The sequence below is a fragment of the Schistocerca nitens genome, chromosome 10 (genome assembly GCF_023898315.1).
Source record: "Schistocerca nitens isolate TAMUIC-IGC-003100 chromosome 10, iqSchNite1.1, whole genome shotgun sequence".
Classification (NCBI taxonomy): domain Eukaryota; kingdom Metazoa; phylum Arthropoda; class Insecta; order Orthoptera; family Acrididae; genus Schistocerca; species Schistocerca nitens.
Window position 1 is genome coordinate 117263099 of NC_064623.1, and position 26918 is coordinate 117290016.

The following is a 26918-nucleotide window of genomic DNA, read 5'->3' on the forward strand; positions in this document are numbered from 1 at the left end:
ATTACAGCTTGATAATAAATTCAACTGGGAGGAGCACACCACGGAACTGCTGAAGCGTCTTAACAAGTCACTGTTTGCAATGCTAATTTTGTCAGACATAGGGGATATAAAAATGAAAAAGCTGGCGTACTATGCTTACTTTCATTCCATAATGTCATATGGGATTATTTTATGGGGTAATTCATCAAGCCAAGCTAAAGTTTTCCGGGCACAAGAACATCCTGCAGAAGCCTGTTTAGGGAACTAGGGGTACTAACTACTGCATCCCAATATATTTATTCCTTAATGAAATTTGTCATTAAAAATATATCACTTTTTCAAACCAACAACTCAATTCATGGAATCAATACTAGAAATAAGAATAATCTTCACAAGGATTGAAAGTCACTTAGTCTTGTACAAAAACGTGTGCATTATTCAAGAACACACATTTTCAATAAATTGCTAGTAGCCATAAAAAGCTTAACAACCAATGAAATTCACTTTAAGAGAAGGCTAAAGGATTTATTGGTGGCCAACTCCTTCTACTCCATTGATGAATTTCTCAGTAAAATCAACTGATATATATACATATACATATATAACTTCTGCACAATTTCAGTGCAGTAATGTGTTCATTGTAAATAAGTATTATAGTAGTTGTATTACATGTTTATTACCTTATAAATAAATAAAAAAACTTTTTAATTTTAAATTCAGTGCATTAGTATTTGTAAAATGACTCTTTCATGTAGTGTTCATTAAAAAATGATGATCATTCCACTTGGGACCTGTGGAATGGTACATTAGCTTATTTGTTTTAGTTGTAAATATTTGTCAGGTATTGTTGTTTTTCTGACATGTTCCACATCCTGGAGGACCTCCTCATTACGGATCAATTGGAATGAAAGTAAATCTAATCTAATGTAATTGATTTAAATCAGTGGGGAAACTGCTTGCTAGGCAGATGGTCTGATAACTAAGCCATCTGGACACATGGGTCTGGGCAACTCCACGAACTACACCAGCACTCATCCCGCCCGACCCAAAGTCTCAACTTATCCACACACTACTAATGTAACTCCCATTTCCCATTTCCTCATCATTCGTGACATTTCGCCAATTCCCGTAAGAGTTCGAGCCTGGTGTTCATCCACACTGAAGAGATCAGTGGCCATCCTCGCCTTTATTTTATATATATATATATATATATATATATATATATATATATATATATATATATATATATATATATATATATATATATTCCTCACCGTGTGTGTGTGTGTGTGTGTGTGTGTGTGTGTGTGTGTGTGTGTGTGTGTGTGTGTGGTGTCTGTTCTTTTGGACATAACAGGATTGGCAAGGGGCATTATGTTGCAGCATCTGTGTATTAAGCAGGAAACCCAGGTCCAACGTCTGTAAATTCTTTGTGCCCTGATTCAGGCGAGTTGCATGTCACGCACTTTTCCTGAAAAAGAAAATAGTTTCGGAAACATTCAACTAATCCGTTTCAATCATTTACAGGTGATTGTAGACGATGATAGAGAAGACAGTCCTACCATTTTGGATGAGCTGGTAAACCAGATAGAAGATGAGCGGCGTCTCGTCATTGTGTCACCGCGGGGAGTTAACTGCTTCGACGACAAATACAAATCATCTGACGTCTCCGATGACACCTGGAATGATTTCCTGGACATCAAAGTCAGACTGAACGGGGACAGCTACGAATGCCACCTGCGGGACCTGGTGGCAGGAGTCGATGCTCTCAAGTCGTTGCTGGACGAAAAGCCGGCGCTCTTGCTGGCTCTGGCACGGCTGTCGGAACCTCTGAGGATGGGCCACGAGCTGGAAACGCTGCCTGCACACTACGGAGCAAGGGAGTTGGCGGACCAGAAGCTACTGACGGACGAGTTCTTCTCGTCTCTGGATAGGATTCGCGAGTGTGAAAGTAAACAGCAAAAAGTCCAGCTCGAAGCACAGGACACTAGTAGAAACACAGTAATCGTGGTGGGGGGTCCCGGAGCGGGAAAGTCGAAGATGCTGTCATATGTGGCAAAGAAAATAAAAGAAAGGGTCCCCGCCTGTTGGCTATTAAGAGTTAATCTTTTGGAGTTTTACACGGTTTTAGAGCACAGTGACAGCGACGAGAAAGCTGTGGAAGGCATCTTAGGGCGGTCAGTCTTTAGTGAGGGCGAGTTTGGCGAAATGGAATACACACTACTTCGCTACAATCTGCTAGAGTCCCCAAGAGTGGTCTGTCTCGTGGATGGCTTCGACGAGGTGTGCCCAGATTACATCAGAAGGTGTCTCGGTGTGTTGCCTCTGCTGTCACCACGCGAGGGCAAGCTCCTGGTGACGACGAGGCCAGAAACTGTCAAGCTCTTGAAGGCTCAGACGGGTGTGAATGCCCACTCGCTGGAGCGTTTCAGTAACTTAGAGCTAACAGAATTCTTCAGACGCCACTCCTCGAGGGGAAACATCCAACGTTTCCTTCGTCTTAAGCAGAACGTAAGGAATCTACTGAGAACGCCTCTGTTTGCTGAAATGTTTGCAAATCTGTCCCAGGAATTAGGTGAGAAATACGACATTGTGACTCTGTACGAAGCTTTCTTCCGAAATAAATTCAGAAGGCTTTATGAGGAGAAGTGTGGTGACAACTTTTCCGCTCCTGGGAAGAAGAGAGAAGTGGAGGAGGCACTGAATAAGCACGAGGAACAGTTGATGCCCCTCGCAGCATCGGTTCTGTTGCGCGGTCCGGACATACTGGCAAAGCCGTCATTCAATAGGGACTACTTTGTGAAGGCCGGAATTGTGTACGAGTTTTCCGATGGGAAGCCAGCGTTTCTGCACAGGACATTCGCCGAACACTTCCTCGCCAAATGGTGTTTCCTCGGGGATGGAAAGCAGAGTCGTGCGGCACTGTACCGCAAGGCCTACGTGCGCAATCGACTCGAGTTCTTTGTGGAGTCCTTCAACCGCAGGGCAGTGAGGGGTCGGCCGCTGCTGGAGGCGGTACTGGACGGCGACGAGGGCAAGGTGCAGGCGCTGATGGCCGAGGGTGCCGACCCCGGACAGACAGACGAGTGCGGGCGCAACGCACTGCATCTGACCGCAGCCACCGATACGGTAGGGTACGGCAGGGGCTTCTCCATCTCTGTGCTGCGGCGACTGTGGGGAGACGCTTGGGAGGCCACGTTGTCTGCTGTGGACGGCCTGCTCGGGTGGACTCCCGTGAGGTACGCCGCTGAGGGTGGACGCTGGTTCGCCTTGTACAAGCTGCTGTTGGCTGGCGGTGACCTCAACCTCCTCGGGGACTTCCAGTCGGGGCTGCACGACCCTGTAACGTTGCAGGCCATATTCGAACATTGTGGATACTGGATGCTGTACCAGCATGTCATCAAGCGGAAACATCCCGTAAAGGAAAGTATGGAAGAACAAATCGAGGTAAATTAAAATGTACCATACACCACATATTATGTAGCTGAAACTAATCTGAAACTTTCTGGCAGATGAAAACTGCATGCTAGCCGGGACTATATCTGGAACTTTTGCATACTGTGCGTAAACGCTTCACTGTCCAGCCACACTTTTGTGACCATCTGTCAAAAACCTAAATAAGCACTTTTTCAGCTTGGACTGTAGTGAGACGTACAGGAAGAGTGTTGGTAAGGTTCTGGAACGTACTGATAGTGACATGGATCCATGCCGACCTCAGTGTCGTGGTCAGCTGCACTAGGTCTCTTGGTTGAGGCTCCATGATGCGAACAGCCTGATAGAGGTAGTACCCAAGATTTTCATTGCGGGGAGTTAGTATCTCATTCTGGGGCTCACTGAATCACACATGTACCCTACCTGCTGTGTGACATGTTGCATTGTTTGTATATGCCATCATGCCAAGGAAAAAAAAAACTCCATGTAGAGGTGTACATGGTCCCCAAGGATACCTACAATCTTGTGTTGATCCATTGTGTCTTCCAGAATGACTAGATCGCCCAGGGAATGCCACGAATTCATTGACAATAAGGCTTCCTCCTCTGGCCTTGACATTTCTGATGATTGTTGCAGGATGTCTGCTTTCACACATTTCAAGTTGTGCATGCCAACAGACATTTGTTAGATGGAGCAAAAAATGTTGTTCATCTGAAAAGGATGAGTGTCCTCACTCAGTGGACGTCCTGTCGCAGTACTGCTTATTCCAGCCTTTGTCACTGATCCACAGCAGTCAGCATGGGTGCACGAACCAGGTGCCTGCTGCTGAAGCCCATATAGAGCAACACCTACTGAACGGTCATTGAGGAGACACTGTTGGGGGCTCATTGCTTCATTTGGGCAGTTACTTGCTCAACAGTTGCCTGCCTATTTGCCCATATGCATCTCTGCAGCTGACGTTCACCTCTGTGGCTCTGACTCTGAGCACTTAACAGTGGAGGTCATCAGTCCCCTAGAACTTAGAACTACTTAAACCTAACTAACCTAAGGACATCACACACATCCATCCCTGAGGCAGGATTCGAACCTGCGACTGTAGCAGTCGCGCCGTTCTGGACTGAAGCCCCTAGAACCACTTGGCCACCATGTCCGGCATTCACCTCTGTCACCTATGGTCCATGGTGCACCACATTTGCATTGGCGGTGGTTTTGGATAGCGCCATTTTGCCATGCACAGTATACTTTATCCACCGTGGTAAGCAGTTAGTTTACATATTTAACCATCTCGGAAATTCATCCACCCATGGCTCGAAACCCAATGATCTTGGGCTTTGGGATAGCAGATAAATCGCTCCATTTGCGCATTAACACTATCACTGCATCGTTTTCCATGTTCCCCTGTCTTCCCGATATGCTTTACATACCCTTACCCTTCATTGCTAGTGCAGCCACCCACCATTTGCGACTGGGTATTGTGAGCTGACATCATAAATAGGCGGTGGTAACATGAATGTGACTGGACCTTGTATTACAGAATGAGCTATCCAGGCACGACTCACAACCTGCTAACATAGCTTTACTTCCGGCAGTCCCTCGTCTCCTACTATCCAAACCTAACTGAAGGTCTCTTGCATTCCTGGTTTGACTATTACTCCTACAAGAAAGTATATTTCTGGCTAATGGCTTACTCAGACTGTTTTTTTTTTTGTCTGTAACGACGTGTGCACTGACACAAAACATGATTTCTTCCAATAGTATTAGTTCTGCAATGTGAGTGCGAGTTCTCATGTAAAGTTCGGAAAATAGAACAAATGGGAGTAAGAACCACCAGTCTCCTAGTCGAGTGGTAACGTCACAAGAGGAGGAGGAGGAGGAGATTGACAGACAAAACGAGGAAAGGGGGAGATGGACACCGATATTGGAGGGTGGGGGGGGGGGCGGGAAGGGGAAGGAAATTGTCAGAGAGAGGACGGAAATGGACAGAGAGAGGTGAGAGGAGCAGATGGGCAATGGGCATAGGGGGAACGAGCAGATGGACGGAGAGAGGGGAAAGGGCTGATAGACAGAGAGAGGGGTAGGGGGAGAAGCACAGAGAGGGGCTGGAGGAGGTGGGCAGAGGGAGGTGAAACGACGAGATGGACTAATAGAAAATTGGAATAAATACATACCCGAGCAACACCAGTTTCTCAGCTGACAATAAAAATTTGCCAAATCCTAAAAAAGCGTACCCCCTGCTAGACAGTATACACAGTAGGGAAATTAAAGAATAATAATTAGTACAACTGCTGCCTATCTCCTTCACTCTGCAAAAGGTACCTTCGAGGGCGAAATTTAAGGCACACGGGTAACTCTTCGTAACATACAGGAGAAGGGTGTAATTGCGACTTTATTAGTGACGGAGGGAAATCGGGATTATTACACTTGGATTACAACTCCTTACGTTTGAAAGATTTGGTGAACTCAATGTGTATATCATTAAGTATCAAAATACTGGGTGATCAGAAAGTCAGTATAAATTTGAAAACTTAATAAACCACGGAATAATGTAGATAGAGAGGTAAAAATTGACACACATGCTTGGAATGACATGGGGTTTTATGAGAACGAAAAAAAATAAAACAAAGTTCACAAAATGTCTGACAGATGGCGCTGGACAGCAAAACGTCAGTGACTGCGCATGACAATCGTGTATAAAAGGAGCTCTAATGAGAGAGAGAATCTCTCCTCTTTAAACTCCAAACCTACGCCCTGCCTATCAATTTTGTCCATCTGGTCGCTTCCTTCCTCTCGCACTGTCCTTCCTATGTCACCCTCCACAACACCAACTCCCGTATCTTTTATCCTATGGCTGGCGTCCCCCGGGGTTCTGTCCTCTCCACTCTCCTTTATCTCTTGTATACAGCTGATATGCCCAAGCCACCCCCACCAGTCCACCTTCTCCAGTATGCTGATGACACCGCCTTCCTGGCTCTCTATCCTACCCTTCAACGTCTCAATGTACCCTCCAAACCCACCTTAACCAGTTCACCACTTGGTGTAACTAGTGGTTCCTCCATCTCAACCCCTCCAAAACCCAGGCAATCATCATCGGCCGCACCACTCGCTCCTTTCGCCTCCATGATTTCTACCTCACCCTTTATGGTCGTCCCATCCAGCTCACCCCCACCCTGAAATACCTTGGCCTCACCCTCGACCGACACCTCACCTGGACCCCTCATCTCCAGACCGTCCAGCAGAAAGCCCATTCCCGCCTCCGCCTTCTGAAACTCCTGTCTGGCCGGACATGGGGATTGCATCCTTCTACCATCCTCCACACCTACAAATCCCTCATCTGTCCTATCCTCTGTTATGCCAGCATTGCCTGGATCTCCGCCTCCACCCGCTTTTACAAGGCCCTCAAAATCCTTGAACGCCATGCGCTCCGCCTTGCCTTCCGTATCCGCCTTCTTTCCCCCACACGGCTCCTGTATGAACTGATCCCCTTCCCCCCCTCCTGTTCCTCCAACATCTCCGCATCATTTACATTGTCCGCAGGCTTGATCCCCCCCACCCTCTGGTTTCCTCCCGCCTCTCCACCCCCCGCCCGTTGCCGCGCCTCTATCGCTTTATCCCTCCATCTCTCCACCTCCACACCATCTCCTTCATCGGGGCAATTTCCAACGCCTCCCCCTCCCGGATGACGAACTTCGCCGTGACATCTATCCTTCCTTCCAACTATAACCTGGCCTTGTTCCCCCCCCCCCCCCCCAGGGCCCCCTTTTTTCCTCTTCCCTCCTTCTCCCAGAACGGATTTTCCACCTTCCCCCCCCTCCCTCCCCTGAGACCCTGCACCCCATACTTGCCTCTTTCCTTCCCACATCCCTCCCTACCTGGCCCTCTTCAGCGCGCACCCCGCTCATCTCCCCCATCTCTTCCCCTCCCTCCCTTCTTCAGGTCTCCCTCATCTCCTACCGCCTGGCAGATCCCCTGTTGTGATCATCGTCAGTGTGCCACATCAGTGTTGTGTTTAGTGCTGTTTCTCCTGTGCGTCAAGAGGTGTGATGTTAATTGTGTACTGCCTTGAGGTTCGCTGTCAGTGTTTGTTATGTGCTACGCCATCCGTCGATACCTTTTATGCTCCAGTCATACTGTGCCTTGTGTTCTTTTAATTGTCGCAGTGTGTGGCTTTTTGTGTGTGCTACTTTTAAACAGTTTTAACAGTTTTTTATCTCCATTTTACGGTCACCCCGTTTTTTGTCTATTGCCTTCCATGATGTTCCCCCTTTTTTATATCTATGTTCACCATATTCTCTCCTTTGTTATTTTTAAATGTCTTCTATTGTTTCTTCTATGTCTTTCGGCCGGCTGAAGAGCAGCGCATATGCTGCTGCCAGCCCACCCCGATGGGGAATTGAAATACAATAAAGAAAAAAAGAAAAAGAGAGAGAATCAGATGCGCCAGCAGTCGCAGCATGTTGACGTTACATGAAAAGGCGCTTTTAGTGATTATCAGAATGGGGAATCTGCTAGTTCAGCGTTACGATCCTACCGCCATAGGAAGGGGATTCGAACGTGTAAAGGTCCGTTGACAAATGCAGCTGTGGCGAGAATGATTTCGAAGTTCGAAGCCACGGGTTATTTAGACGATTAGACGATAGACCCCGTAGTGGCCGACCGAGCACAAGATGTAATGCTGCTGAGACAGTTCAGGAAGAAATGGAGACTGTAGCAGGTTCGTCTGTGCACGGGGAAGTCAGCGCTCGTGCAGTCGCACGTCGCACCGGCATTCCATACACTACTGTTTGGTTGGCTCTTAGCCGTACCCTCCGATGCTATCCGTACAAAATCCATCGGCATCATGAACTGTTACCTGGAGATTTAGTGAAGCGGAGGGCATTTGCGGTGTGGGCGTTTCAGAAGATGGCGAAAGATGACGATTGGTTGAGTAACGTGTTGCGGACCGACGAAGCTCATTTCACTCTCCGAGGGTCTGTCAACGCCCACAACTGCAGAATTTGGGCTACCGAAAATCCTAGAACTGTCGTGGAAACTCCATTGCACGACGAGAAAGTCACGGTATGGGTTGGATTTACCACATCTACCGTGATCGGGCCTTTTTTCTTCGAGGAAATGCATGATTCTGGTTTTGTAACTGCTACCGTGACGGATGAGAGGTACGCCGATATGTTACAGAATCGCATCATCCCCAGCGTGGCTAATAAACACCTGCTGGAACGTACGATGTTTATGCAGGATGGCGCTCCACCCCTTATTGCTAGACGCGTGGAAGATCTCTTGCGCGTGTCGTTTGGTGATGATCGCGTGGTCAGCCACCACTTTTGTCATCGACCGACATCTCTAGAGATGCTGAAAGACAACATCCGACGCCAATGCCTCACCATAACTCCGGACATGCTTTACAGTGCTGTTCACATTATTCCTCGACTACAGCTATTGTTGAGGAATGATGGTGGACATATTGAGCATTTCCTGTGAAGAACATCATCTTCGCTTTGTATTACTTTGTTATGCTATTATTGCTATTCTGACCAGATGAAGCGCCATCTGCCGGACGTTTTTTGAACTTTTGTATTCTTTGGTTCTAGCAAAACCCCATGTCATTCCATGCATGGGTGTCAATTGTACCTCTCTATCTTCATTATTCTGTGATTTATTCAGTTTTCAAATTTATACTGACTTTTTGATCACCCAGTATATTATTGTGTGGCACATTTGCTGAAGCAAAATCTGATCAACACATAAAGCTAACAGCTAGTTCAAACTTTTGAACTGCATAAAAACAACTGATATGAGGCAAACAGCATGGAAATGGTGTAAGAACCTGACTGTCCACGTGGACCTACATATAAACTGAATTAGCGATCAACCGTTATGTAAATTTCATTAAAAGATTATAACGTGTGGTTACCATCTAACTACGTAATTTGGCATAACTATGAATGTCACTGACGTAAGATATTCGTGCAACTGAAAGGATCTCGCGTTACATCAGACTCATAATAATCATATATTCAGAAGCCACATACCGTTATTTTCGTTCTTTTGGTGGGATAGAAACAACTGTGTGTGGTTGCTAGCCTTGTTGATGGTCTACAACACCAGGTCAAATCCGTTACAGTTCAGACGAGAGTGAACGTTCATTTTGCTGATGTGGAGTTTATTACACACGACACTTGTCCTCTCTTGTCTAGCTCAAAACTTAACTCCCTTTTTAATTTATATAATGATGTGGCAGTTTACATTCAAACTTACTTGTATTATAGTACGGATCTTGTAGTTCTTGGTTTCTGTATGCGATTTCATTCCAGTGTTTTACTAACATACGAATCAAATCCGGAATGTAATGGCGATTCGATCACAAAAAATTTACGCTTAGTTAGAGAAAGTTTATATTTGCCGTTTTATTTCTGTACGAACATACTTCACATTTCCACGTAATCGTCTTTCACTTCCAACAAGGGAAGTAACATAACTAAAATGGCTAAAAAAGAATAAAAATGATTTTGCAATTCGAAGACGTGTCCTTTTATCTGTCAAAGTTTGCATTTGTGTGTAATCGATGTACACACAGAAGCTTGCTAAATATACAACACCATGTAACAGACTGGTATAACGACTATCGGATTTGCATAAATGAGCTCTTATTTGGCAAAAAGCTTAACACTTGCTTCAAAAAGTATATGCTAAGACATGCTTACGGATCCATATTCCACAAAACAGAAGGTGCTGTGCTGTCGTACTTCCTGCCATTATTCGTTATCGAAGTGCTAATGTGGAGTTTGAGTGAAGTGACAGAAACACAGTGGTCAGAACTAGATGCACAGGTGACAAGGCCAACAAGCGCACGTGTTACATCATTCTCGGTGTGTCCTACAGGAAAAGACACGGTGATCACGTTATTCAGCGCTTTGCGAGGTTTGCCAAACATTTTCGCGGCACATCCATCCTACTATATATGGACAAGTCGGTTTTTAGCATTGTTGTCGAAAAATTCGAAGAGTATTTGAATGATTTACTTCATATTTTCACATGATACTCTAATTAATCGACGAATGGACCTAGGCTATATGTTCTTAATACACGTAATATACAAATACATATGTAATGTATAAGGAGGGAACGTCGTTATGAAAAGTTGAGACAAGCTTTTATCTGAAGCACTTCAATTTTTACGTGTTACTTTAATGAACTTTCGGACGGACATAGGCTATACATTATTTAAATATGCATAATATATAAATATGTATACAATATATGACGGGGGAAACGTTGCTTCCTAAAGTCTCGAAAAGTTTCAGACTGCTTTGTTTCAAATTTTTACACGATACTCTAATGACCATTCAGAGAGTTATACTATACATTTTCCTTAAACTGTAATTTATATGTTTTCTGTTAAAATGGACTCGAAGGAAAAAAATGCTGTGTTAAGAAAATGTGCGGTTTCATTTTTTTTTTCTCAACTAATACACTTGTCTTCTTTTGCATGAAAGTTATGTGCAAGATTTTCTACGTTTTCTTTAAGTCCTTCAGTTTTATCGAGAACCACCTACTTAATAGGTTCTTAATTTTTGTTAGTCTCGTCAATTTTTTGATCATCTACAAATGCTCTCTTGAACTATAATATTTTTGCGCCTTCTTTCATGTCCTTTGGGTCGAGTGCTTCTCCGACTAAGTTTAACTAATTTCAGAATTGAACCAGCCAACAAATGGCCCTTCAAAAACCTGACCGCAATTTACTTGTTTATTTATTTATTTACTTATTTTGTGCTCCATTTGGGCGACATCGCTGTGTGTGTGTTCTAAACCAAATTTCTGTATAAATTAATAGAATCTTTTTTTTTTTTTTTACTTTTAATCAGTAAGAACTCTCTACGTAAAAACTTATACATATCAGAATTAATTACATTGAAATTGTTACATGCAATATACAGTATGCCTACTGCCGTACGGCTTGAGCATGCTAGCTCACATCCCCAGGGGATTAGTAGGCCCTTCCTCGACCATTCTTGGGCGGAAATTTCACAGGGCGGAGAATACATGAATTCTCCGCCCTGCGAACTTTCCTCCCCACCAGAAATCTGCGAACTCTCCGTCTCGTACCTGCGTCCATTGTGTCCCGTCCTACATGCAGCGGACCGTCCTAATCACCTTGCTCTATCTGTTCGCTGGACACGGCCAAACCGAATTCCGCCCGCACAGTCCCGTCTGCCTGTTAGTATCGCTCTAGTTTTCGTAGACATCACATCGTGCCACTTGGATACTACCATCTCAGTAGTTGTGATATGGAAGTTTCAACGGCAATTCGTGGTAAGCCTAGTTGCCACTATGAAGGTTATTCTTACACAGGGAACAAAACGAAGGAAGATGGGACTGTGATTTGGCGCTGTTCGAAACAGAAAGAGAAGCATTGCCGAGGAAAGCTTAAAACCAAGGATTCTGCAGTGCTATTTCCGCACGAGCATCAATGTAGAGCTCCGGGTGACGCAAGGTTGAAAGTACTGAGGACTCGGAACCAGGCAAAGAAGAGGGCACGAGAGGAAAATACGTCTATTTCCAAAATCTATTCAGAGGATCTACGTAGCTTGCATAATCGAGGGTACGACTTTGTGACAGAAATGCCAGAGCAGCGAATAACGAAGAGAACGTATTACAAGCAAAGGGCAGTCGCAGTACAGGATCTTGGATTCAATTGCAAATATAAAGAAAATGAAATAAGACAACAAATTCGCATGTGTGCTACGCTGGCATTTCTACGGCCTGAAGATGTATGTGATGGCTGGCTGCAGATACATTCACAGGCACCGGATTTTCCTAGGCTTTCTGACTTTTTCGGCTATTTTGTAGAGAGATGGTTGGAAAATGAAGAACATCCTATCAGCCTTTGGAGCTGCTACAAACGGCTCTATCGAACAACTACCTCTGTAAAGGGCTGGCATGACAAAATTATTAATATGCTTTCCAAACCAAATCCTAAAATTAGTGATACAATTACTTGCCTGAAAACGGAAGCAGAAAATTCAAGTTGCGCGTTAATGAGAACAGAACTGATGTTGGAAGGTAAAAGAAAGAAAACAGTGTACATAAACGGGATGTACGGCTGGAGAAAATACTGAAAAAGTACGAGGGGTATGGTGAGGTAAGGGGTTTGCTTGAAGGCTATTCCTACCTTCAAAAACTAAATTACATACATATATATATATATATATATATATATATATATATATATATATATATATATATATATATATAAAACAAAGATGATGTAACTTGCCAAAGGATGGTATGTTGATAGAGACACTAACAAACACACACACAAAATTCAAGCTTTCGCAACCCACGGTTGCTTCATCAGGAAAGAGGGAAAGACGAAAGGATGTAGGTTTTAAGGGAAAGGGTAAGGAGTCATTCCAATCCCGGGAGCGGAAAGACTTACCTTATGGGGAAAAAGGGACAGGTATACACTCGCACACACACACATATCCATCCGCACATATACAGACACAAGCAGACATGTGTAAAGGCAAAGAGTTTGGGCAGAGATGTCGGTTGAGGCGGAAGTACAGAGGCAAAGATGTTGTTGAATGACAGGTGAGGTATGAGCGGTGGCAACTTGAAATTAGCGGAGGTTGAGGCCTGGTGGGTAACAGGAAGAGAGGATATATTGAAGGGCAAGTTCCCAGCTCCGGAGCTCTGATAGGTTGGTGTTAGTGGGAAGTATCCAGATAACCCGGATGGTGTAACACTGTGCCAAGATGTGCTGGCCGTGCACCAAGGCATGTTTAGCCACAGGGTGATCCTCATTACCAACAAACACTGTCTTTCTGTGTCCGTTCATGCGAATGGACACTTTGTTGCTGGTCATTCCCACATAGAAAGCTTCACAGTGTAGGCAGGTCAGTTGGTAAATCAAATGGGTGCTTTCACACGTGGCTCTGCCTTTGATCGTGTACACCTTCCGGGTTACAGGACTGGAGTAGGTGGTGGTGGGAGGGTGCATGGGACAGATTTTACACCGGCGGCTGTTACAAGGGTAGGAGCCAGAGGGTAGGGAAGGTGATTTTGGGATTTCATAGGGATGAACCAAGACGTTACGCGGATTAGGTGGATGGCAGAAAGACACTCTTGGTGGAGTGGGGAGGATTTCATGAAGGATGGATCTCATTTCAGGGCAGGATTTGAGGAAGTCGTATCCCTGCTGGAGAACCACATTCAGAGTCTGATCCAGTCCCAGAAAGTATCCTGTCACAATTGGGGCACTTTTGGGGTTCTTCTATGGGAGGTTCTGGGTTTGAGGGGATGAGGAAGTGGCTCTGGTTATTTGCTTCTGTACCAGGGTAGTTGCGAGATGCGAAAGTTATTTTCAGGTTGTTGGTGTAATGGTTCAGGGATTCAGGAATGGAGCAGATTCGTTTGCCACGAAGACCTAGGCTGTAGGGAAGGGACCGTTTGATATGGAATGGGTGGCAGCTGTCATAATGGAGGTACTGTTGCCTGTTGGTGGGTTTGATGTGGACGGATGTGTGAAGCTGGCCATTGGACAGATGGAGGTCAATGTCAACGAAAGTGGCATGGTATTTGGAGTAGGACCAGGTGAATCTGATGGAGTTGAGGTTGGAGAGGAAATTCTGGAGTACTTCTTCACTGTGAGTCCAGATCATGAAGATGTCATCAATAAATCTGTACCAAACTTTGGGTTGGCAGGCCTGGGTAACCATGAAGGCTTCCTCTAAGCGACCCATAAATAGGTTGGCGTTCGAGGGGACCATCCTGGTACACATGGCTGTTCCCTTTAATTGTTGGTATGTCTGGCCTTCGAAAGTGAAGAAGTTGTGAGTCACAACTTCAGACTGACGTTTACGCAGTGGTTGAGCTATGTATTTTGGAACCAAACGTGGACTTCTGTCATTGTCATCAATTACCATCCTCACAAAATCCTTTATTTATTTACTAATTCAGATAGAACCATTTTTCCGTCTGAGGTGCTGTCTAGGTAAGGTATTTACAGTTAGACTTGTTCCTAAGGTTTTAAGGTTTAAAAATTCAACTACGCTTGAAGCTTTTAACAAATTTATATGTGTTGTTCAAACTCATGTCTGTGGTAAAGAGACTACAACAAAATTAGTACAAACTGTTATTTTTAGTTGAATGTGCCATCCAAGTTTTAAAAACATTCTCACGTTGTGGCTGATATAGGAGTCAGACATTAACTGTTAGTTAACGCTTTTTTTATCTCATTATCTGTTAAACAAAAATGAATGAGTAATGTTTGTTTTTAAATTTTTTGTCACTTACCACTTTGAAGATTCAACTGTTAGATTTCCAAGACAGTCAAAGGTCACTGACAGATACCAAAAAAAGAAAATATTACTACTACTTTCATTGGATTCTTCTTCATGTGCTCTTTCTTCGACTAATACACTGTCATCTTTTGCATGACAGTTATGTGCAAGATTTTCTACGTTTTCTTTAAGTCCTTCAGTTTTATCAAGAACCACCTACTTAATAGGTTCTTAATTTTTGTTAGTCTCGTCAAATTTTTGATTATCTACAAATGCTCTCTTGAACTATAATATTTTTGCGCCTTCTTTCATGTCCTTTGGGTCGAGTGCTTCTCCGACGTAAGTTTAACAAATTTCAGCATTGAACCAGCCAAAAAATGTTTATTTTGTGCTCCATTTGGGCAACATCGCTGTGTGTGTGTTATAAACCAAATTTCTGCATAAATTAATAGTTTTTTTTTGCTTTTAATCAGTAAGAACTCTCTACGTAAAAAATATACATATCAGAATTACTTACATTGAAATTGTTACATGCAATATACAGTATGCCTACTACCGTACGGCTTGAGCATGCTAGCGCACATCCCCAGGGGATTAGTAGGCCCTTCCTCGACCATTTCTGGGCGGAAAAGTCACAGGGCGGAGAATACATGACACCGTTTCAACTACGAAAGGGGGGGGGGGGCGCTTGTAAACCACTAGACAAACTTTTTTCTCCAATGTATATAATCTTTCTCCTATACGTATTTTCAAAAAAAAATTCTACACACAACAGTGCGATGCTTTGTTTTATTTCTCGCCATCATTTTTACAGAATACAGGAAAGCTGTATTTACGGCTTATGATTAGAATACTACTACGGAACCTGAATAGTCCGAAAGTTAGTAATCCTATCCATTCACAGACTAAAACATTGCGAAACGCCGTCACTGAAGGTGCATGCTTCTCATATGCACACATAAAAAAAAAAAACTTTTTGCATCACCTCGGTTCAGAGAGCGCCGGAACCTGTACAGAAAGATGGAATAGAGTGCAACATAAACATCATTTCCGCCCTTTTTATTGCTCATGAAAACCACACATTGCATGTTGTACCACCATACAGCGAGACCTTCAGAGGCGGTGCTCCAGACTGCTGTACACACCTGTACCTCTAATATCCAGTAACACGGCTTCTTGCATTGATGTATGCCTGTATTTGTAGTGGCATACTATCCGCAAGTTCATCAAGGCACTGTTGGTCCAGGTTGCCCCACTCCTCAACGGCGATTCGGCGTAGATCCCTCCGAGTGGTTGCTGGGTCACGTCGTCCATAAACAGCCCTTTTCATACCATCCCAGGCATGTTCGATAAGGTTCATGTCTGCAGAACATGCTGGCTACTCTAGTGGAGCGATGTCGTTCTCCTGAAGGAAGTCATTCACAACATGTGCACGATGGAGGCGCCAATTGTCGTCCATGAAGACTAATGCCTCGCCAATATGCTGTCGATATGGTTGCACTATCGGTCGGACGATGGCTTTCACGTATCGTACAGCCGTTACGGCGCCTTCCATGACCACCAGCGGCGTACGTCAGCCCCACATAATGGCACCCCAAAACAGCAGGGAACCTCCACCTTGCTGCACTCGCTGGACAGTGTGTCTAAGGCGTTCAGCCTGACCGGGTTACCTCCAAACACGTCTCCGATGATTGTCTGGTTGAAGGCATATGCGACACTCATCGGTGAAGAGAACGTGATGCCAATCTTGAGCGGTTCATTCGGGATGTTGTTGGACCCATCTGTACCGCGCTGCATTGTGTCGTGGTTGCAAAGATGGACCTCGCCATGGACCTCGGGAGTGAAGTTGCACATCATGCAGCCTATTGCGCAAAGTTTGAGTTGTAACACAACGTCCTGTGGCAGCACTAAAAGCATTATTCAACGTGGTGGCGTTGCTGTCAGGATTCCTCCGAGCCATAGTCCGTAGGTAGCGGTCATCAAATGCAGTAGTAGCCCTTGGACGGCCTGAGCGAGGTATGTCATCGACAGTTCCTGTCTCTTTGTACCTCCTCCATGTCGAACAATATCGTTCTGGTTCACTCCGAGACGCCTAGACACTTCCCTTGTTGACCAGATCGAACCGGCATGGTTGAACGACAGACTACACGAGCCGTGCACCTCCTTCCTGGTGGAATGACTGGAACTGATCGGCTGTCGGACCCTCTCTGCCTAATAGGCGCTACTCATGCATGGTTGTTTACATCTTTGGGCGGGTTTAGTGACATCTCTGAACAGTCAAAGGGACTGTGTCTGTGATACAATATCCATTGTCAACGTCTATCTTCAGGAGTTCTGGGAACTGGGGCGAAGCAAAACTGTTTTTGATGTGTGTTTATCAGATAAAGAGGTGTTTGGATACTGAAGTTGCTTAAAGTGAACAGGTAAATGGGCTGGGACTATCGACATACTACGGGGTATCAAGGTTTCGTTAGCAGTAACAATAAACAATAAACAGAAATGGTAAGTGGCCGCGGTGGGGGATGGGGGGATGAAGTGAACATAGAGAAGAGGGATTAGGAGATGGACAGAAAGAGGGAAAGGAGGAGGAGATGGTGGAAGAGAGGGAAAGAGGGTCATAGAGGAGAGGGGGAAGGAGTTTAGGATGTACATTCAATTCCCAAGCATTTTTAGCAATTGCGACGCTTTGCCAGGTTTGCTACTTCCATACAATTTCAAGGGTGCTTCGCAACGAGATTTGGACTCAAAATGTATTTCCATTGTTGGAAAATATGTAGGCTTGTAAAATAGCTGTTTTTTCTCTGTGGATTGTTGCTAATTTTTTTTATTACGGTAAAGATAGTAAAAATGCATTGACATAGTCTCATGGTTTGCAGTTTGCTGTATCCTTGATCTCTGCAAAGGTGCGAAGGAAATGTCTCAATCTCATCTACCACAAGGCCAGGAAGAAAGGGCATTTAACGGTAAGTACGACGGTTGTTGACAATAAATGTTTTTTAACTATGATGGAGTGTCATGCTAAGATATGTGGAGTTCTTATGATGACACAGTCTGACCATTTGTGTAAAAGTTGTATTCTGATTGTGTTTTTGCACAACTGATACTATAATGCAGTTTTTCATTGGTTCACCCATATAAAAAATTTACAGTATTTTGATTGAGTAGAATTATAATATTAGAGGTAATTGCACGAAACTGCTCTATTGTAACCGAGGGGACGAATTTTAGTTTCTTAACTTCACCTTCAACAGATTTACAGTCTTCAGTCCTGAGACTGGTTTGATGCAGCTCTCCATGCTACACTATCTTGTGCAAGCTTCTTCATCTCCCAGTACTTACTGCAACCTACATCCTTCTGAATCTGCTTAGTGTATTCATCTCTTGGTTTCCCTCTATGATTTCTACCCTCCACGCTGCCCTCCAATGCTAAATTTGTGATCCCTTGATGCCTCAGAACATGTCCTACCAACCGGTCCCTTTTTCTTGTCAAGTTGTGCCACAAACTCCTCTTCTCCCCAATTCTATTCAATACGTCCTCATTAGTTATGTGTTCTACCCATCTAATCTTCAGCATTCTTCTGTAGCACCACATTTCGAAAGCTTATCTTCTCTTCTTGTCTAAACTATTTGTCGTCCACGTTTCACTTCCATACATGGCTACACTCCATACAAATACTTTCAGAAACGAATTCCTGACATTTAAATCTATACTCAATGTTAACAAATTTTTCTTCTTCAGAAACGCTTTCCTTGCCATTGCCAGTCTGCATTTTATATCCTCTCTACTTCGACCATCATCAGTTATTTTGCTCCCCAAATAGCAAAACTCCTTTACTACTTTAAGTGTCTCATTTCCTAATCTAATTCCCTTTTGTTGATGTTCATCTTATACCCTCCTTTCAAGACACTGTCCATTCCGTTCAACTGCTCTTTCAAGTCCTTTGCTGTCTCTGGCAGAATTAGAATGTCGTCGGCGACCCTCAAAGTTTTTATTTCTTCTCCATGGGTTTTAATACCTACTCCGAACATTTCTTTTGTTTCCTTTATTGCTTGCTCAATATACAGATTGAATAACATCGGGGATAGGCTACAACCCTGTCTCACTCCTTCCCAACCACTGCTTCCATTTCATACGCCTCGACTGTTATAACTACCATCTGCTTTCTGTAAAAATAGTAAATAGCCTTTCGCTCCCGGTATCTACCAGTTTTTCCATTCGTCTGTAAAGAATTCGCGTTAGTATTTTACAGCTGTGACTTATTAAACTGATAGTTCGGTAATTTTCACATCTGTCAACACCTGCTTTCTTTGGGATTGGAATGCTTATATTCTTCTTGAAGTCTGAGGGTATTTCGCTTGTCTCATACATCTTGCTCACCAGATGGTAGAGTTTTGTCAGGACTGGCTCTCCCAAGGCCGTCAGTAGTTCCAATGGAATGTTGTCTACTCCCGGGGCCTTGTTTCGACTCAGGTCCTTCAGTGCTCTGTCAAACTCTTCACGCAGTATCGTATCTCCCATTTCATCTTCATCTACATCCTCTTCCATTTCCATAATTTTGTCCTCAAGTACATCGCCCTTGTATAGACCCTCTATATACTCCTTCCACCTTTCTGCTTTCCCTTCTTTGCTTAGAACTGGGTTTCCATCTGAGCTCTTGATATTCATACAAGTGGTTCTCTTATCTCCAAAGGTCTCTTTAATTTTCCTGTAGGCAGTATTTTTCTTAACCCTCGTGAGATAAGCCTCTACATCCTTACATTTGTCCTCTAGCCATCCCTGCTAAGCCATTTTGCACTTCCTGTCAATCTCATTTTTGAGACGTTTGTATTCTCTTTTGCCTGCTTCATTTACTAAGTTTTTATATTTTCTCCTTTCATCAATTAAATTCAATATTTCTTCTGTTACCCAAGGATTTCTACTAACCCTCGTCTTTTTACCTACTTGATCCCCTGCTGCCTTCACTACTTCATCCCTCAGAGCTACCCATTCTTCTTCTACTGTATTTCTTTCCCCCATTCCTGTCAATTGTTCCCTTATGCTCTCCCTGAAACTCTGTACAACCTCTGGTTCTTTCAGTTTATCCAGATCCCATCTCCTGAAAAATTCCCACCTTTTTGCAGTTTCTTCAGTTTTAATCTACAGTTCATAACCAATAGATTGTGGTCAGAGTCCACATCTGCCCCTGGAAATGTATTACAATTTAAAACCTGGTTCCTAAATCTCTGTCTTACCATTACATAATCTATCTGATACCTTCTAGTTTCTCCAGGACTCTTCCAGGTATATAACTTTCTTTTCTGATTCTTGAACCAAGTGTTAGCTATGATTAAGTTATGCTCTGTGCAAAATTCTACCAGACGGCTTCCTCTTTCATTTCTCTCCCCCAATCCATATTCACCCACTATGTTTCCTTCTCTCCCTTTTCCTACTCTCGAATTCCAGTCACCCATGACTATTAAATTTTCGTCTCCCTTCACTACCTGAATAATTTCTTTTATCTTATCATACATTTCATCAATTTCTTCATCATCTGCAGAGCCTTTGCAACTGGTCGGCTGTTTTTTAATCTTTTGCATATAAACGTGTACTACTGTAGTAGGCATGGCCTTCGTGTCTATCTTGGCCACAATAATGCGTTCACTATGCTGTTGGTAGTAGCTTACCCGCACACCTATTTTTTTATTCATTATTAAACCTACTCCTGCATTACCCCTATTTGATTTTGTATTTATAACCCTGTATTCACCTGACCAAAAGTCTTGTTCCTCCTGCCACCAAACTTCACTAATTCCCACTATATCTAACTTCAACCTACCCATTTCCCTTAAATTACAAGCATATAATAAAGAATACAAAAATTATATGTTTTTGCTTATATTACCGAAGGTAATGATAAAATTAATAGATTAAACCGAAACATTTGAACAAATACATTGCAATTTATATTTGGGAAGGGTGGAATGTTAAATGTAGTATATGAAAGCTAACACTAAAACCAGCATTGAAAGCGTACACGAAGTGTTTTATGCCCTGCACGACGTCATAAAGTTCAAATATACCTATAGCAAGGCAAAGACGGGCATCTGTCGATCACTTACACTGCACTTTTAACATACGCTGTACGAAGGATTTTCGAGAGGAAACTTACAAAGTATTTGGTGTAATGAAGGATCATGTCACCCCAGATCTTACGTGATCTGGGATGTCACTAAGGGATGGCGAATGCTCTAGAATTAATTAAAGAACCTAACATTATAGCAAAGCTAAATGCTAGGAACATTAAGTGGATTGATAATGTAATTAGATTACACGTATACATGAGTAAGAAGGAAGAAAACAATAAGGACAGCTGATTTTTTAGTAATCTCGAAAAGAATGTAAGATACGAATTGGAGAGACAATTGGAGTAACAGACAAGTCTGTCTAACCATTGTTGCGTCAATAACAATTGGCCTTATATAGCTTGTAATTACGTCAAAATAATAATATAATGGTAACATTAATAGTAATATCAAAATATTTGACTGTTCTGTAAGAGTGAAAGGTGCATGGACACATTCAATCACATATTCAGATACGACAAGAATAACAGCTGTAATATCACTAAAGTCATCGACCTGAAAATATGCATTACCTTTGACAGCTATGAAGCCCTTTGTTAGCTCACATAAAATCCGACTCCTAAATGTCGAAGAAGAAACACAAATTATCATGAATACCCGTCGGTTGCCTAGATATTCCTACTGCTTTAGTACGGTTCTAAGGATCAATCGTGAAGCGCAGTTTCCTGAACTTAATTAACACGAGTGGTCTGTCGATGACATTCGCAGTAATTACCGCAATGGGAACTCTTTTTAACTTACCTACGCGACTAGTAGACTGAGAGTCTGAAAAAACTTACCTTAGACGTTGAAATTCAAAGACATCAAATACATTCGGCGTAGTATGCTCAAGAGATGGGAGGTGTAGTATGATATGGCTTTTAATTTATTTTGCGGTGGAGGGGAAGAGAGGAATATTGTATTACAGTTATGCAAATCGATCGCCATTAACCTTGATATATTACAAAATAGCAACCGTGCACTGTATACCGTTACAATTAACACAAGTCGTCAATACGTGAAACCATACACATGTGAGACCACCCACCACGGGAGTGGTGCAGAGGCAACGGAAAAAGCATGCGAAGTTCAGAAGAACGCGAAATCCCGAAGATTGGCGAAAATTTACAGACGCGCGAAATTTGGCACGGACTTCAATGCGAGATGCCTTTAATAGGTTCCACAACGAAACATCGTCTCGAAATTTGGTAGAAAATCCGATGAAATTCTGGTCGTATGTAAAGTACACAAGCGGCAAGACGCAGTCAATACCTTCGCTGCGGAGTGACGATGGTACTGTTACCGACGACTGTCCCGCTAAAGCGGAGTTATTGAACGCAGTTCTCCGAAATTCCTTCACCAGGGAAGACGAATTTGAAACACGAACAGCTGCTAGCATAAGTTTCTTAGAAGTAGATACCTTAGGGGTTGCGAAGCAACTCAAATCGCTTGATACGGGCAAGTCTTCAGGTCCAGATTGTATACCGATTAGGTTCCTTTCAGATTACGCCGACACAATAGCTCCCTACTTAGCAATCATATACAACCACTCGCTCACCGATAGATCTGTACCTGCAGATTGGAAAATTGCGCAGGTCCCACCAGTGTTTAAGAAGGGTAGTAGGAGTAATCCATCGAACTACAGACCTATATCATTGACGTCCGTTTGCAGTAGGGTTTTGGAGCATATACTGTATTCAAACATTATGAATCACCTCGAAGGGAACGATCTATTGATACGTAATCATCATGGTTTCAGAAAACATCGTTCTTGTGCAACGCAGCTAGCTCTTTATTCGCACGAGGTAATGATCGCTATCGACAGGGGATCTCAAGTTGATTCCTCATTTCTAGATTTCCGGAAAGCTTTTGACACCGTTCCTCACAAGCGACTTCAAATCAAGCTGCGGGCCTATGGGGTATCGTCTCAGTTGTGCGACTGGATTCGTGATTTCCTGTCAGGAAGGTCGCAGTTCGTAGTAATAGACAGCAAATCATCGATTAAAACTGAAGTGATATCAGGTGTTCCCCAGGGAAGCGTCCTGGGACCTCTGCTGTTCCTAGTCTATATAAATGACCTGGGTGACAATCTGAGCAGTTCTCTTAGGTTGTTCGCAGATGATGCTGTAATTTACCGTCTAGTAAGGTCATCCGAAGACCAGTATCAGTTGCAAAGCGATTTAGAAAACATTGCTGTATGGTGAGGCAGGTTGCAGTTGACGCTAAATAACGAAAAGTATGAGGTGATCCACATGAGTTCCAAAAGAAATTCGTTGGAATTCGATTACTCGATAAATAGTACAATTCTCAAGGCTGTCAATTCAACTAAGTACCTGGGTGTAAAAATTACGAACAACTTCAATTGGAAAGACCACATAGATAATATTGTGGGGAAGGTGAGCCAAAGGTTGCGTTTCATTGGCAGGACACTTAGAAGATGCAACAAGTCCACTAAAGAGACAGCTTACACTACACTCGTGCGTCGTCTGTTAGAATATTGCTGCACGTTGTGGGATCCTTACCAGGTCGGATTGACGGAGGACATCGAAAGGGTGCAAAAAAGGGCAGCTCGTTTTGTATTATCGCGTAAGAGGGGAGAGAGTGTGGCAGATATGATACACGAGTTGGGATGGAAGTCATTAAAGCAAAGACGTTTTTCGTCGTGGCGAGATCTATTTACGAAATTTCAGTCACCAACTTTCTCTTCCGAATGCGAAAATATTTTGTTGAGCCCAACCTACATAGGTAGGAATGATCATCAAAATAAAATAAGAGAAATCAGAGCTCGAACAGAAAGGTTTAGGTGTTCGTTTTTCCCGCGCGCTGTTCGGAAGTGGAATGGTAGGGAGATAGTATGATTGTGGTTCGATGAACCCTCTGCCAAGCACTTAAATCTGAATTGCAGAGTAATCATGTAGATGTAGATGTAGAATGCCACCTGTTTGTGTTGCAGACACGTTATGTAGTTAGGAAAGCACAGGATGGTTATAGTCAGACTTCAGCCACTTGAGCCGCTGTTGACGGGAAAATATTTACCGTATGAGTACCCAGTTTTATAGGTATTTCACTCAAACTGTGCGCTCCAGGATTTACGTTGTTAGCAGTCTTAGTGTCATTATGACTTGCCGTGAAGTGCATGTAGTGGTACGCGGACGTAGAGGTGAAATACAAGCATCAGCGTGCACTACAGCTGCAGACAGTCAACGTAGGTCTGGATGAGGTGAGCAGAGCTTTACGGTAAAGTGGATATATCAAAATAACAGCAATGGCGCTCCTGCTCTTCGCGAGTATTGGAGCGTGAAAGAAAGGTTGAGAGGTCCTCTTTCGACACCGGAATTGAAGAACATGATTCAAAAGTTCGAATTACAATTACCTCTACATCTACATCGATACTCTACAATCGACCTTAGGACGTGTGGCAAAAATGACTGTCTGTATGCCTCCGTATGGGCTCTAATTTCTCGTATCTTATCTTCGTGGCCCTTACGTGCATTGTATGTTGGATGATGATGATGATGTTTGGATTGTCGGGCGCTCAACTGCGCGGTTGTCAGCGCCCATACAAATTCCCAACCTTTGCTCAGTCCAATCTCGCCACTTTCATGAATGATGATGAAATGATGAGGACAACACACACCCAGCCATCTCGAGGCAGGTGCTCGGGAAGCGAGAACGCGACCGTGAGACCACGAGCTGCGGACAATGTATGTTTGAGACAACAGAATCGTTGTACAGTCAGCTTCAAATGTCGGTTATCTAAATTTCCTCAATAGTCTTCGTCGAAACGGACGTCGCCTTCCTTCCGGGAATTTCCATTTGAGTTCCCGAAGGATCCCCGTAACGCTTTCATGTTGTTCGAAACTGCCAGTAACAAATCTCGCAGTCCGCTTTTGAATTGCTCGTATGTCTTCCTTTAAGCCGTCCTGGTACGGATCCCAAACACTCCAACAGTAGTCAAGAATAGGTCGCACTAGCGTACTATATGCGGTCGCCTTTACAGGTGAATCTGAATTCTGCCAATAGAACGAAGTCGGTCATTCGCCTTTCCGACCACAGTCCTTATATGTTAGCTTTGCAACGTTTCGCCCAGATATTTAAAGGACGTGACTGTGTCTGCAGGACATTACTAATGTTGTATCCGAACATTACGGATTTGTTTCTCCTACTCATCCGCATTAACTGGCGATTTGGGAATTGTTCCTGGGAGAAGCTGACAGCCAGTTGCGCTACAAATTGTTGAAAAAGATTCTGTTGCCATGGCGGAGAATGCTGGACGCAGTGTGGGGTTTGACGTGAGCGAAGCGAAGGGGGCAGCCTGTGTCCCAGCTGAGAAGTCCCAGGCAGCAGTAGAACAATGCCCAGTGTGGTTCCAGGCTGTACGCTGCAGATGGCAGTCCCGTTACGCAACGCTTGTAGCCTGGGACTTAGAAGCGGTATGCAGTTAACAAATTGTACCATCTTATGTGGAAATTAAAATGTGTTTCTTTCAACGACATGCCTTTGCAAAAATTTCCGTTAAGTTTCATTTTCCTACGATCACTCGGTTTTCATGGGGGGAGGAGGAGGGGGCGTGATTTAAAGTACCGAAAGTTTAATTATTACAACAGAGCTCTACAGTGTGTTTCAAGTTCACGAGGTTGTAGACGGAACTTAGTGTATCGAGTTTAACATAGGAACCTGTGTCCGGAAACGTCATCCAACGACGGCTCACAGCGTCAAAATTATAGGTGCTGGCGCTTGTACATATACAGGGTGTGTCAAAAAAATGTATACACACTTTGAAGCGTTATAGAAAATTTATTTCCCGTTCTACAATGTTAAATTTCTGGAAATGGATAGCTTAAAGTCCAATTCGAAAAATAAATGTACTTTGCAAATGTGATTATTGTTCAAACTGGTGGCCTTCAGCACCAATACATTTCTGAGTACGAGTCACCACTGATTCCGTACATCGTACCAAAGTGTCCAATGAGATTTCTGCGCACACCACCTGAATCTCATTCCAAAGTGAGTCCAGGTTACGTAGTTTACGTTTGTACACCTCATCTTTTACTGTGCCCCATAAGAAGAAATCCAGCGGCGTGAGGTCTGGAGAGCGTGCAGGAAACTCGATTGGTCCCCTGCAGCCTATCCACTGGCCTGGCACATTGTGATCCAGGTACGCTCGTACGTCCCTATGATAGTGCGGCGGGGCGCCATCTCATTGGAAATAAAACTCATCATTACTGTATAATGCACGAGTGGCAGGGAATATGGAGTCAGCAAGCATTGTTAGGTACGTTTCTCCAGTAACAGTACCTTCAAAGTGGAAAGGCCCAATAAGTCCCCTTGCAGACAAACCACACCACACATTTACACCAGGCAAATTCACAGCCTTCTCATCTGTAATGTGAGGATTATCTTCAGCCCCGTACGCAATTGCGTCTATTCACAGTTCCATTGAGTTTGAATTGGGCTTCATCCGACCAAATTATGCTACCCATAAATCCTGGTTCACGTCTCACCATCTCCTGAACCCATTCACAAAAGTCTAACCTTCGATCTGGATCATCGTCACTTAAGCTGATGCACCAGCCTTGGAATGTACACACGAAACTTGCCTTTCTTCAGAGTGCGTAGCACACTACTACCACTTACGTTACCCTCACATGCCAGTTGCCTTGAAGATTTTTGACACGAACGCTGAAACAGTTCCAAGACCGCAGTTGTGGAATCATCACTTGTAGCTGTACGAGGTCGCCCTGAGCGACCTTTATGCACATCACACTCTGTTCCATGAATTTCGAATTTGTCTCGTAGACGTGTAATTGTTAACCTTGGAGGTGGTTCTGTACCTTACTCACTTCTTCACTGTCTTCGAACCGCAGCTACATTCTCCAACTTCCAGTACCACTTAATTATCTGCTTCCGCGGTTCAAAGCTCAAACGCACGTCCGCCATGTTGCAGTTACTTCCATGCCACTGCTGCCACCTGTCGAAGAAACATAACATTACTTTCTCACAAATATTTAACCTTGTAGAACGGGAAATAATTTGTCTATGACAGTTCAAAGTGTGTATACATTTTTTTGGCGCACCCTGTATGTATATGCAGGGTGATTCCACGACGATGTTAAAAAGGGTAAG

General features: G+C 43.7%; 1 protein-coding gene across 1 annotated transcript in view; it reads left to right on the forward strand.

Annotated features, from left to right (window-relative positions):
- The window catches only part of LOC126209920 (uncharacterized), an 84961-nt gene that overhangs the window by 47486 nt on the left and 10557 nt on the right, over positions 1-26918 (forward strand). Inside the window, exons 3-4 of the mRNA XM_049939039.1 lie at positions 1507-3426; positions 17567-17653. Coding sequence (XP_049794996.1) covers positions 1507-3426; positions 17567-17653 — 2007 coding nt within the window. The remainder of the gene's footprint in view (positions 1-1506; positions 3427-17566; positions 17654-26918) is intronic.